This window comes from Arachis hypogaea, chromosome 9, assembly GCF_003086295.3.
Source record: "Arachis hypogaea cultivar Tifrunner chromosome 9, arahy.Tifrunner.gnm2.J5K5, whole genome shotgun sequence".
Taxonomy (NCBI): domain Eukaryota; kingdom Viridiplantae; phylum Streptophyta; class Magnoliopsida; order Fabales; family Fabaceae; genus Arachis; species Arachis hypogaea.
The window spans coordinates 119,366,125-119,381,474 of record NC_092044.1 but is presented as its reverse complement, the minus strand read 5'-3'; the positions used below and the strand labels follow the sequence as shown (position 1 = coordinate 119,381,474).

Here is a 15,350-nt window from a genome sequence, read left to right as displayed (position 1 = left end):
ACAGATAGAATGGGATAAGGTAGTCCCTTTCTCATCCTCCTGGAGAATGCTAACTAACTATGAAAATGGATAATCCCATAACAAAAACTCAAAATCAAGATCAGTACTCTTTCTGGCCAGGCAATTTGCACACTTATTGCCTTTTCTATAGTTATGTACAAAAAAATTCTCCAATTAAGCTTTTTCAGCTCACTAATCCTTCTAATAAGAGAATTAGGGTGCCTTTCTAGTTTTCTTTCCCCATTCAATAACTTCACCACTCCCTTTGAGTCACATTCTACCATTATCTTCTTCATTCCCAATCTCCTTGCCAGGTTCAGCCCTTGTACAACGCCCTACAATTCGGTGATGAAGGCAGAGTTTCCAATCGTGTGAGTGAAGCCCGCAACCCACTTCCCATTCTCATCCCGCAGGAGGCCGCCGCAACCCGCCTTGCCCGCATTCGCCACCGACGCTCCATCCACGTTAAGCTTCAGCCAGCCCTTTGGCAGGGGTTTCCACGCCACCCGGCCCAGTCTTCTCGCCCGCACCTTTCCCACCAGGTAAGCTTTTTCAAAAGCTTTGTTAATTTCCTGAATTTCTTTGATGATTTCTCTGTATGGCTGGATTGGTCTTCTATAATTGTCTTCATGATTTTCCTTATTTCTCCAAAACCAGATTTTTGAGCATGTAACCATGTATATATCCTTCCAATCTATATTTTGATTCTGTCCCAATTGTTTTCTTAGGTTAGCTTCCACCCAATCTCCCCAATTAAGACTGAAGAATTTCTGTAATTCCATAGGATTAAGAAAATTAACCCAAATTGTTGACGCTTTAGGGCAATCTCTTAATAGGTGTAGAAGATCTTCTTGCACTCCTTGGCAAACCTTGCAGTATCCATTACCACCAAACAATCTTGCTATTATCTGGTTTGTAAGAGTTCTCTTATGCATAACAGTCCACATGAAAACCTTGACTCTTTGGGGGCCTTTCCAGCTCCATAGGTGACTCCAAATAGTTTTATTTGTTTTGCTCCAATTGTTTAGAGCTTTATAGGTCGATGCAATCGAGAAATCTCCATCCTCATTATGCTTCCACCCTTTTCTATCCTCATCTGCCTCAAAATGAGGAGGGTATGTTGCTGTAATTTTCTGGACAATCTCTTCTGGCAAATAGGTATTGAGTTTTCTCCGGTTCCATTCTCCATTCTCTTCCACCCATTCTGAGACAAGGCTATTGCTATCTGAAATCCGTGTTTTGGCACTTTCCTGAAGTGCTCCTGCCCCTTCAAGCCAGTGATCATGCCAAAATCTAGTACCCCTCCCATTCCCAATAAACTTCACAGTGTTTGCTTGAAAAGTTGGCCACATTTTGAGAACTTCTCTCCAGAAGCTTGAATCTGTGTTTCTACTTTGCGTGTCGTCATCAATTAGGTTTCCATCACAGTATTTGTGCTTGAGGACTTTCACCCACATCTGCTCTGGGTTTTCATCCATTTGCCATAAAATTTTGATAAGGAAAGCATCATTCATGGATGATAACTTCCTGAACCCCAATCCTCCTTTGTGCCTTGGGAGACACATAGTCTTCCATCCAATCAGGTGCAATCTTTTTTTATTTGGTTCGTCTCCCCATATGAAGTTTCTCTGAAGTCTTTCCACCTCCCTACAAACTCGCTTAGGTACCTTTTCGTGCTGCATCTGGTAGTTCAGAATAGGACTCATAGTTGATTGTGCAAGTGTTAGCCTTCCTGCCAAAGAAAGACACTTAGTCTTCCAGCCTTTAAGTTTGCTTTGAACCCTTCTCACTATATCCTTATACCTCTCCTTTCCTTCCCTTTTGTCAGAGATGCTCGCTCCCAAGTATTTGCCTAGCTCTTTCTATTCTTTAAATTTAGACAAATTTAGAATCTCCTCCCTTGTGCTTCCAGTCGTACCCTTAGAGAACACAATGGCAGTCTTATCTTCATTTATTTTCAACCCCGAAGCATTACAAAATGTTTCCAAAACACATTTTATTGTTGCCATTTGGTCTTGTGTTGCTTCTGCAAAAAGAAGGTTGTCCGCAAACATAAGATGGGATATTTTTGGTCCATCCCTACCTACCTCAATCGGCTTCCATTCCCCGTCCAGCACATTCTGTTCTATGAGGTGCGAGAGCTTGTCCATGCACATAACGAACAAGTAGGGCGAAATGGGATCCCCTTGTCGCAATCCTTTTCTTGGAATAAATTCTTCCGTCTTATTCCCATTCCAAATAACATTGAACGATACCGTACTCGCACATTGCATTATAATCTCGACCATCTTTTCTGGCAATTTGTATTTAGTTTCTTGTTTCTTTTTTTTGGGCGTTTTAGCCCCGTTTAAATATAAAAAAAAGGCATCCAGGATGAAAAGGAGGGTGGGAAGTTTATGGGATTGGGCTTCTGTTTGGGTTAGGTAAGGTTATAGGTCATATGTAGTATGTACACTTCTGTTGTGAGAGACAGACTGAGTTGATTCCTAAGATAAAGTTGTGCTTTTGTTGCAGGATGGAAGTTTTGCTTAGTGATTGGAACTTGACTTTAAGGCATTGGTGAGTGATGTTTGCATTGTGATGATGGCTACAAGGGACATTATATGGAACGTGAGTGGTATGATGGTTGAGAAAAATGACTTGTTAGATTTTAGTGTTGGTTTACGTGTTGAGGAGAATGTCCCTCCATAAGGGAAAAATTTTGAAAGTTGCTTTTTTTTTTATTTTTGGGGGATGGGCCTGCACCAAAAAGGTACAACAACAAGAAAGAAGTCCCAAGAACATGTATAGGAAAAAAAATTGCACTTAAGGTTCTTGGCCTATGGGCTTTGGCTGGGAGGTTGTCAACAGCTTGGGCGTATAGGGCATAGAATTAGAAGTTGGACAACTTGGTAAGCCCAATAAAAAAAAGCACCAACTCTGCTTGAGCCACTGATAAGATAGAGAACTAAGTCTGGATATGAACCGTTTTTTAATGTTGTGTATAGAGTGGATGAGTTGTTATATGACCATAAAAAAACTAAATAACTTCTTTTTGGTACATAAGGTTTGGATTAACTTTAATAAATTAAAGCCTCTAATAACTTGATATATACTAGCTATTTGTGCTTCTTATTTTACGGAATTAACATATTAAATAGAGACTATTTTATGTGCTTCTTCTTAATATCAGCTACTTGTCTTATATTTATATATATAAACTATTGTTTGACTTGTTAAAATTTACAAAGATCAAAATATCTCATAACATATACTTATGAGTAGTTTTAACCAAATTGTGTCTATTTCGAAATATCTCATAACATATATGATGAAAAAGAATAGGGAATCAGTGCTTTTTGTGAACAAATTGAGAATCAACTAATGTTGGTTAAAATACAAGACAAATATAAAAAAATATTAATCACCCACTTTTTCTTCCTGTTAAAAATAGATAGCATAACAACAGAATGAATTTTATACGACAAATTCCATAATTATTATTGAAACCTCTTTAGATAAAAAAAAAAAAATCAAGTGAATTCTAAACCGGGCCACATGGTAGTGTACCAGATGTGTCGTAGATAAGATAAATTTATTCCATTTGGCATTTATGTTCTTGTGGCCTATCACTGACTCAACCACCATTTTGTACCTCCTCTTAGTTTTTATTTTGGGTTTTGTCTTTTGTCTATTAATTTTAAAAGTACGACAGAAGCTCACAAATAAAAAAGATAAGAGACAACTTCCACAAATTATTATTATTATTATTATTATTTTGTGCTTTATATATATTATAAAAAAAATTTATAATTTTTTTTATGTTTTTAATGTATTAAATATATTATAAATATTAAAAAAGTTTTATTATTATATTTTTAAAATATATCCTAAATTAGTTAAATCATTATTATTATTATTATTATTATTATTATTATTATTATTATTATTATTATTATTATTATTATACGATAAATGACTGAATGCCTTTATATCGAAAATTTTTTTTATAAGACATAGATGTTGATCAAGAATATCTTTTCATACACATTGTCCGTGTCAAAATTCTTGAACAAAGATAAATTTGGGAAAACAACGAAAAAAAGTCAATAAGACAATAACCGGATAACAAGAATTTTGGAGTATAATTTTTGAATTCGGAACGTATAGTTTTTGAATTTCTATTCATTGTTATTTTAGATTCTTTCGCTCAGGATAATTATTAATTTTTTTTAAAGTTAGGAGTGAGATTCGAATTCGAAATTTTTAGATGAAAATAAAGAAATTATGTCATTTAAGCTATAATTTATTAATTAATTATTTATTAATTCTTAATCAAGCTTTTAACTACAAAATGTATATGTAAGAAGCGTGGATGTGTAGTTGAGCGAATGGTTAATCTTCTTTTAATTAAGGTTTAGGGCTTCTTTAGCTGAATTTCTAATCAAATATTTTTTTGAATTATTTTTTAAAAGATTTTATAAAAAAATAAAAATAATTTTATATTTTAATATTTCATACAAAAAAATTTATCTATCAATTATGATTTGAGTATAATAATATAAAAATATTTTTTATTTATTTTACGTGAAATTTTTTTAAAGAAAAAATATTTTAAAAAATATATAAATTGTAACTTCTCAAAAAAATATTTTTATTTTTACTATTACTAGAAATTTATTAAATACGCTAAAAAATAAAAAACATTTTTTCATTAGAAAAAATATTTTTTTATAGCAACTTAATGGCACCAAAACAAGTATTTAGTTTGGTAAAATTTTTACTTTTCAAAATTAATTTATAAAAACTAACTTTTAAAAATTAATTGTTTAAAAATTGTAGCATTTACATTTGTTAAATTAAATTAAAAATAACTTTTATTAATAAGCACATGTAACAACAAATGCATTTAGTAAAATAGTATATTTAAAAATACTATAATATATATTAATATAAAAATTAAATTTAGATATTAATTTAATGTATGAGGTTATATTATTATATATTTTAATTTTGATAACTACAAGCCAATTTTAAAAAGTTTTTATTTAGGTACTTTCAGAAACTCCCTTAACTTTTAAAAACGACAAGCACAAACACATGCACTAACCTTTTGATTTACTAAACGCAAGTGAGACGAAATGCCTTTTCAAAAAAATTTACCAAATTAAATCTAATTGTTAATATAGTTAGCTTAAAAAAATTTTAATCCAACCACCCACTATTAAAATGTGCTTAATTATAAACCAATAAAAATTTAGTACGAAGCTTTTTCTTTTTTATGCATGCAGATGGATTGAATAATGGTCTTATAAATTCTAAATATTACAGTATCACAAACGCATCACTCATATATATTTATTAATTTTTGTCAAATTTCAAACCTAAATGTAACATATTAAAAGACACTAATTTTTCACTTCAACTAAAATTTCTACTGACATTTATCTTCAAATTAAAAAGATAACATATTACTTTTGCAAATTTTCTGAAGTGGTGGACCAGGGCAAATGAAATTTTTGAGATACTTTTACACTTCTAAGGTAAAAAAAAAAAATAAAAAATTTGCTCTATGCAATATTAATGCATTAGGCAAGAAAAGACGTCGATGTTCAATCAACTCGTTATGCTAAAAAGTTATCTTAAAAGGAAGAATTTTTATATTAATTTGAAATACTAATGTAAAACACGTTTTTATATCTGTAGATTAAAAAGACCCTCAGGTTTCAATAATAATTTGCAGATTGTATATATATTCGTCGTACACGTGTCTTCAATTATTGTACCATTGCATATTTAATTTGAATATTATAATGCAAAGGGAGAAAATATCTATATGATGACAGAAGTTGATGTAATAATAAACTATAGTCGTCAATTATTGAAATTAATAATCAAATATAATATTCTGGTGATGTAGTTTATATAAAGTTATAAACTACAATTATTGAAGTCCAATCTTCAATCCTTTCAATAGATTTTAAATTCAAGGATCACTTTACTTGACATGAAAATAAAAAAGTATCAATTTGCGATCAAACTCGACTTATCTCTTCAAAAGTATAGATATAATATTGACATGTTAGATATAAAATAAAGTTTAAAATTGATATTTAATTTTATATAATTCTAATCTAATTTAATTTTTTCGTATTTATTTATCTTATATTATTTGAATAATGTAATACTAGTCAATTTTCTATTTGTTCTTTTAAAAATATAAGCTCTAAGTATTTTCCTTAATTTAATCCAGTCAAATATTCATGAAAATGAGGATTGCCTGGATTGGTGTATGTGACGGTGATGACACTGGTGTGGCTTAGTATCATTTTATTTTTGGCCGATTATTGCACAGGATCGTTCTCCCTTGCTTTCTTTGATGCTTTGATGAAGTGAAATAAAAATATTCTTTATAAAATAATATGATCAGATAATAATAAGAATGTAACACATGAAGTGTTTTTGTCATTTTGTCAAAGTTTTCTTTGTTAAGATTTCAAGCTATTCATGAAAGATGGTCTAATAATTTGGGATTTTATTGATTAAGATTTTTTTTTCAAAACTAGTATTTTTATTTGTAATAAAATTACGAGAATATAAATCTTTTAAAATTATGTTAATTTTATCCTGATATTATAGATTATGTCACAAAAAATTTATAAAATTAAATTATTTTTATAAAAAAGTTATAGGGGATAAAAGTCTCAGTCGACTAAAATGATTAGGATCTTTGTAGATTATAAAAAATTAAATAATATGATTTTTAGTTATTATTTTTATGTGAAAGAGTTTAGTTTTTTTATTAATAATTAATTTTAACATTTGTTTCTAAAATTTAATGTGTATATTTTATATTTGATTAAGTGTTAAGTTTATTGCACAAATAGAAATAATTAATTTCTATGCTTGATATTTAAAAATAATATTTTTTCTTTATTGTGTATATAAAAATATAATTAGATATTAGTACAAAAAAAATATATTGATAGTTATAAAATTAACTCAAAATTTTTTTAAAACAATTGAATCATTGATTCTAACTTTTAATCACAGTATTAGTATTCTCTCCAAATTATATGTAATAAATATTTGAAGGAAGAGAAGTGAAAATATAGATTAAAAAATAAGCATAAAAAATTTAAAACTAAATAAAAAAATATGCATATATTATTATTATTTAAATTATTATTTGAATTATATTATTTTGTTAATTTTATTTTTTTAGAACATAAAAATAGAGAAAAATAGAGAAGGAGAGAGAAAAAGAGAGAAAGAAGAAGAATGATCGAGAGAGAAAGTTTGTTAATTTTGGAAAGAGAAATTTTATTTTAATTTATCAAATTACTAATATAAAATATAAAATATAAATTATATATAGAGTGAAAAAGGTAGAGAAAAAAAAAAGAGCGAGGTAGATAAGGGAACGTAAAAGAGAGTTTATTAATTTTGGAAAAAATTATTTTCTCTCAATTTTAAAAAGAGAGTGTCATGTGACATATTTTGGTTATTAAATTAATTATAATATATAATATTTGATATAGTTATATTTTAATTTTAATATTTTAATTTAATTTAAATACAATTAGAAAATGTCATGTTACATATTTTAATTGTCAAATTTGTAATTAGTCATTAATAATATTATATAAGAGAGATAGAATGGATGAAGAAATGAGAGAAATAGAAAAAAAGGAGTGAAAAGAGGAGAGAATTCTTTAATTTTGAAATGAAAGATTTGATTTCAACTGGAATGAGGGAGTGGCATGTGGTACATTTTGGTTGTAAAATTAATAACATATAATAGATAGTTATAAAATTAACTCAAAATTATTTTTTTAAAACAATTGAATATTGATTCTTACTTTTAAACATAACATTAGTATTTTTTTAAATTATATGTAATAAATATTTGAAGGAAGAGAAGTAAAAATATAGATTAAAAATATAAGCAATAAAATTTTAAAATTAAATAAAAAAATGTATATAATAATAACATTATTATTATTTATTTGAATTATATTATGTTGTTAATTTTATTTTTTTTAGAATATAAAAGTAGAGAAAAATAGAGAACGAGAGAAAAGAGAGAAAGATAAAGAAGAAGAATAAAAGATTAAAAAGCTTCTCTGATGTGATCATTGATGTTGGGGCAGGTTTGGCATTACTCATTTCTGCTCTCACTAAGAGATCTTTGTTGTATTTGCTTTGAGATAGATGGTAAGCTCCTGAGAAAAACTTTACTGCTTCAATATCCAAGAAGTAGTTGAATATTCCTAGATTTTTTAGAGAGAAAACACTGTTGAGTTTTTGCATAAGCTGAGCTATTAGCTTTTGATCATTGCCTGTAACCAAAACATCATCTACATACATAAAAATATATATAGAAGACAATGAATGATGAACAAAAAGATAGGGGTTAGATCGAGTACTCTTAAAACCAAATTGTGCAAGGATTGATGATAAAGTAATGTACCAAGCTTGAAATGCTTGGTAAAGGCTGTATATAGCTTTATTTAATTTGCATACTCCAGATTGTCATTCACAAAGCCTGGTGGTTGTTTAAGGTAAATAGTTTTGTTTAATTTTTCATTCAAAAATGCATTGTCGAAATCATACTTACAGGGCGGAGCTACATACATAAATAGGGGGGCGGTGCCCCTTAATTTTAATTTTTTACATGTAAATTATATGTAAATTTCAGTTTAACCCTCTTTTAAAATTTTATTTTAGTCTTATTTTATTGTGTAAATATTTTTGACCCCTCTAATATTTCTTCTAACTCTGCCCCTGCATACTAATATATAGGCCAATTAGAAAAAAATAGCTAAGGTTAAAATTACTCTAATAAAAGCTAGTTTAATAAGTGGACGGAAGACCTCATAAAAATTCACTCCTTCAATTTGATGATTGTGTCCATGTTAACCAATCTTACTTTATATCTAAGAACATTGTCATTAGGATGTTTTTTTATGAAAAAAAATCCAATAATACTACTTTATTGTTATCCCTTTTTAAATATAATTTTTTTCCTACTATTTTCTTTTTTTTAAGAAAAATTCTCATATACACTATGAAGAAAGAGTAAATTTTTCTGCATTAATTTATGATCGCAAATAAATAATTAAAGAAAAAGAATATATAATAAAAAAGATTTAACTAACATGTATTTTAATAGCACAAGTTAATATTAACAATTAATTTTTTTAATAAAACATATATAGAATTTAAGTTTTGAATTCATATATTATGTATTTATTAAAGTAAAATATTTAATTTTAAAAAAATTATGTGTACACAAAAGATTAATTATTAAATTAGCTATATATATATATATAATTTACAGAAATTATTTTCTTTATGAAACTCTTGTTGGTGTATTAGTCGAATATGAGTGAAGGAGGTGTTTTGTCGGAGGATGGTGTCAAATACAACACGCCATAGACGTGGTGTCTGAGCAAGTTTGGCGGCGTGGCAGCTCTCCGTCAATACACCGGGGCATAAGCACAGTCAACACGCAGGGGGCGTGTTGATGTGGCGACAAGACAGAACACAGACAACATGTAGAGGACGTGTTGCTGTGGAACCTGTGAAGTAGTGCAGGTCGTTGTTGGGTTCCAAGACTGTAACAGCATCACGCGAAAAGCATGTTACAGACTTGTTTGCATGCAGGGAACATCTCCCACTCCAGTAACCAGTGCCCTAACACTAACACCCTTTATAAATTTAGTCTTCTTCTCCCTCCTCCATTGAATTGAAGCAAACAGAGAGTATGGTGAAGGTATTTAACAAAGAGAGCAAAAAAAGAAGAGCGTTTGAGTGTTAAAAAAGAGTGTAACGTGGTAGTTTGAAAAAAAAAAAGTAGGAGTGTGTAGTGTAGCGTGAGTAGTGGTTTAGAAAAAAAAAATTATTGAAAAAAATTTGTAGTGATTAAAAAAAATGGTACGTAATTATACGGCGTCTGATGAAAAACATATTATCAATTATTTGGAGCATTCAATTTATATAAGTTGATAAATTTTAATTTTTTATGTACTTAAGTTTTTTAAACATATATGAGGATTAATTTTTTGTATTTTATGAATATGTTAAAATAAAATTTGCATTTGTAAAATATAATTATATCTTGTTTTATATATAATTTTTTTTAGTATCCTATATCTTATTTTTATTTTTGAATACATAAAAATTTTGTTATGATTAAAGTAATGAATAAATAAATATTTTGATCTTTTTAAGGAAAACTATGCCAACATGTATTTTTAAAATATTAATAATAATAAATAGATAAATATATATAAAATATATATTGTTGTTAAATAATGAAAAAATAAATATTTTGACAAATAAATATTATTAAAAATTTTATTTACTTTGGAAAAAAATCATTTATATTTATTTATTTAAAAAAAGAAGTGTGACAATAAATATTTATTTATAATAGTTAAAGAAATAAATAAATGTTAATATATAATTTTTTTAATTACTTTTCTTAGAATAGAATTATTTATCCGTGTGTGTAACTAACAATTTGAATATTAATAAATACTTTAATAAATAAGATATTAAAATAAAAAGGTGAATATTAATTGCGATATTTATATTGATGTTGATGTATTGTTTGTAAGTATTATTATTTATTTAAACTAACAAATATATTTTTTTGATGCAGCCTAATAGGAATTTGTTGGTGCGTAAACTGGATCTACCACAGACATGGAATCCGATGGTCGAAAATTATCTATGCGCTACGAGATTCTACCACGTCTCTAGGATTGGGGTGATACGAGAATTTCACCCCATGTTAGCTACGCTTGTTGAAAGGTGGAGGTCTGAAACTCACACCTTTGTATTGCCGGTGGGTGAGATTACAGTGACATTAGAAGATGTCGCTCATATATTTGGCCTACACATTGATGGAGAGCCTGTGAGTGGATGGACAGATAGCAGTAAAGACTTCCTGCAGAACCAGAGCATCGCAATATTCGGTCGTGAACCAGAAATCAGTCATTCTTCAAAATCCTATATAAAGTTGGGCTGTGTTCGACGTATCAGAGACGCAGAGGCGTTGGACACTGAGGAGTCCATTAGGAGATATGTCAGATGTTAGATTTTTTGTTTGTTAGGGTCGACCCTATTTACGGATAAGTCGACCGCATATGCCCACGCGAAGTATCTACCGTTGCTTCGCGATTTCGAGCGGATCCAGCAAGTAAATCACGCTTGCGTTCGTGAGTCTCGGCACTCTTCCGCATAAAAGTTCATTTAACCTATAATATGTTGCTCGGACGAGCGTCAACATATGTAGATTACAGGCACCCTTCAACACTGAGTTAATGCACTCAACAAGGTTCGTTGTCATATGACCCCATCGATGTCCCTCGTCGAAAGCCAATACCCAATGTCTGAGTCCAATGACATCGCGCCACCTGGCATATGCCTCACCTCGCTCTTCCAACCTCTTATAGTTGATGTTGTACTCCTCTACTATTCTTGAATACCCTATGTTGACAGCAAACTTTTGCAAGTGAGGGACTTTGGATGCCCTGAGGAAGTTGCTGCCGATGTGCCTTATACAGAACATCCACCATGCTCTTGGATGTTGCCAGTCGCCTCCGAAATAATTTACTGCTGCCTGAATTGACTCATGCCGGTCTAAGACCATACCCACATCGTCTATTCTAACAACATGCATTCGCAGATTCCTAAGAAAGAAGAAGTACCACGCATTAGCTGTCTCCCCTTCCACCGAGGCAAAAGCGATAGGCACAATATTTTGATTCCCATCTTGTGCAACAGCGACCAAAAGTGTACCTTTGTATTTTCCGTGTAGGTGTGTGCCGTCAACTTGAATTAGGGGCTTGCAATGCCTGAATGCCCTTATGCATGGATTGAAACGCTAGAATACGCGATAAAGTATTTTTACACCGTGCGCCTCCTCATTCCCGTTGTAAGTGGTCGTGTTTCTATTTGGACAACTGAACTAGGCATCTTCTGAACCATGATCGAGAGCCACCATGGCAAGGCTTGGTAAGAATCCTCCCAACCACCAAAAACTTTCACTATGGACTTCTACTTTGCCAACTAAGTCTTTCGGTAACTGATGGTATAGTTGAACCTTGACTGGATTTTCGCTATTATAGATTTTACCTTGATGGACGGGTCTGTCTCGATCAATGGCGTTATAGCCTCAACAACGGTATCCGAGTCCAGCTTTGAATGATCCTATGAAATCATTTCCATTGTGTACGTGTGCTTACCGTTATATCTGCGGATCTCCCAACAACTTTTTTTCCATATCAAACTAGCTTGGCTAAACCAGTCGCACCCACATCCATACATCTTGCATTTTGCATAGAACGTCTATGGCTCAGACTCATGCACATCGTAGTCAACTCCTTTAGAGATAGTGTAACTTCTAATGGCTACGACGACCGACTTTCTAGAACTGTATTCCATTCCAATTCGGAACTCTCCGTCCTCAGGATCAGCAACGCTTACAGAAAGCAGAAATCATCGTTCATTAATCAATCCAAAGTTTAAATTAACAAAACCTTATTATTCAGTCATCACGTACCTATGTTTGCATATTCCAAAAATTCATGTGCGTGCATGGAGTTGAGATCCAACTCACGCATAAAAGGTGGCACATTCATCAGTTTACTTCTCGAGGGATGAACCACTACATTCTCCACTACTATCTTAACTTCTACATCACCATCCTTGTCTTCGTCGCTAGCTTCATAAGTGGCTTCGAAGTCGTCTTCACTGTCACTATTCATTCCTTCGTACACTGCATGTCTATCATCCTCTGTATCTAAATCATTTTGTATTTATCCCTTCTGCCTCTACGGTTTCAAACTCAACATACAGCTCAATCTGTGGCTGTCCCATCTGACTCTGTCGGTGAATTTGAAATATATTTTGCATACTCGCTTCGTCAGTGATTGGCATGGTATCAAACTGTATTAGTCCACCAAAAACTACAACCGGATTTCGGTACAGAATTCTGCTCACTCTCATTAATATACCGTTCTCCATGCTTTGACAGAGACCGTTCCGAAGCTCTATAAAAGTCATGGTGCATGGAACTACAAACAAAAACGAATTCTGGCACACAAAACTCACTCCCTCATGAGTATTCCGTATTATCTCACCATTACGATATACCACCAAGTTTGCGATACCCTCCATTACACTACCAACACACTCAGAGAATGCTCAAAGCACACTCTCATTCGGAATGAAAATGATACCAAACTTGGTCTTATATAGAGCGGAGCATTCAACATGCCCCCACGTACTACATTCCTCAGCCAATCACGTTTTGCCACGTGTCATCACGCCTCCGGCCTGCTGACTTAGCACGCCCCCCACGTGCTTGAAGCTTCACCCAATCACTCTTCGCCACGTGTCAGCACGCCCCTGACATGCTGACTCACCACGCCCCACGTGCTGCGTGGTTCTTCTAACTAGTCTCTGCCACGTGGCCTCCACGCCCCCATGTGGTGCCTGTAATACGCCCCCTGCGTGCTGGGCCTATCATCTGACATGTCCATCCATGTGTAAATATACTAAATTTTTCCATTTTCAATCAAAACATCTCTTTTTACTCGATAACCAAATTATAAGTTGAGTGAACATTTAAAATAATTGTTAATTTTATCATATACCTCTCATATGAAAAGGATATAATCTTTTTTATATATATAATATTTAGATTAAGATTAGTTTGATTTTGGTGCCATTTTCTCCCTCTGGTGGGTGTATAAATACATGAACTTCCCCCACGGGCAATCATCAAAACCATTCGAAACCACTAGTACTTAACATTGAAAATCCTCACTCAAATAACTCTCCCTCCCACCATGAAACCATTTTATGTTCTTCTTAGTTTCTTCCTCTTGCTTGTAGTAGCAAGTAAGAAGGTGAACTCAGCATCCGAAACTGAAACAGTTTCCTTCAGCTTCAACTCTTTCGCCCAAGGTAACCCCGCAATAAATCTCCAAGGCGACGCCACCGTTCATTCCGACGGCAATGTACAACTCACCAACCTCAAAAATTCCTATAGCGCCGGGCGTGTCCTATATGCCACGCCCGTGCGCCTTTGGGACAAAGCCACCGGCAATGTTGCCAGCTTCGTCACCTCGTTCTCTTTCCAGATGACGGATCTGGAAGGTTATAATGCGGCCGACGGTATTATTTTCTTCGTCGCACCGGAAGATACGCAGATTCCGTCCGGCGGAGTTGGCGGCACCTTAGGGGTTGCAAGCTCTAACGGCGTCGGTAAATTTGTTGGTGTAGAGTTTGATTCCTACTCCAACTCTGAGTTCAAGGATCCACCCTATCAACACATTGGAATCGATGTGAACACTCTGGTTTCGTCCAAGACTGTGGAATGGAAAAGAGTGAGTGGGTCAGTGGTGAAAGTGACTGTGATATATGATTCTCCATCAAAGACACTGAGTGTTGCTGTGATCAATGAGAGTGGCGATATTAATACCATCACTGAAGTTGTTGATTTGAAGGCGGAGCTTCCGGAAAAGGTCAAGTTCGGGTTTTCATCTGCTTCGTCGGTTGGCGGTCGTCAGATTCATCTCATCCGTTCATGGTCTTTCATTTCAACCTTGAAGACAACAACAAGCATCAGCAGCAATGGAAAAACAATGGATATTGCAACCGCATGATTTGGTCTACGCTAACTAGTACTTTAAAATAAAGAAACAGACCATATGTGTGTATCAGTATCGACTCTGTCTGTACGGTTCCATGTATACTTTCTCTTTCACTAATCAACTTGTGGGCGGACAGTTGATTATTTCAATCACAACTTTGTTACATAACTAGGTGCATTTAATGGTAGCTAATTAGTAATTTTTTTTAAAAAAACATGAATTTAATTTATTATATAAAAAATACTTGAAATTAAATAAAAAATTAAAATTTAAAAAATATTTAAAACTAAATAAAAATAAATATTTAAGATATTATAAAATAATATTCAAATTCTAATAAAAAATATTTAAAACGTAACAAAAAAAACATCTAAAATTTATTAAAAAAGTATTTTAAATTGTTTTAAAAAAATAAAAAATATAATAAATTAAGACATCTAAAAATATTTAAAAAATTCAAAAATTAAAAAAATATAAAGCTGTTAAAAGAACATTTAAAATCTAAAGAAAAGACACTTCTAAAATATTAAAAACAAAGAAACATCTAAATTCTTATAGAAAAAAAAACTGTAAAACTAGTAAAAAATAAAGAAATTACTTAGATAAAAATGGTTAAAATATCTTTTTTAAATATATTTTATAATAATTAAAATTTAATATATATAATCAATTAAATAGTATTATTTCTATTATCATAAT

General features: G+C 31.7%; 1 protein-coding gene across 1 annotated transcript; it reads left to right on the top strand.

The window, feature by feature from the left end:
• Positions 1 to 13,704: 13,704 nt before the first annotated feature.
• On the top strand, positions 13,705 to 14,819 carry LOC112712642 (galactose-binding lectin-like). The gene has a single exon (XM_025765562.3). The coding sequence runs from the start codon at positions 13,845 to 13,847 to the stop codon at positions 14,661 to 14,663; it is 819 nt and encodes a 272-aa protein (XP_025621347.1). The 5' UTR covers positions 13,705 to 13,844; the 3' UTR covers positions 14,664 to 14,819.
• The last annotated feature ends 531 nt before the right edge of the window (positions 14,820 to 15,350 follow it).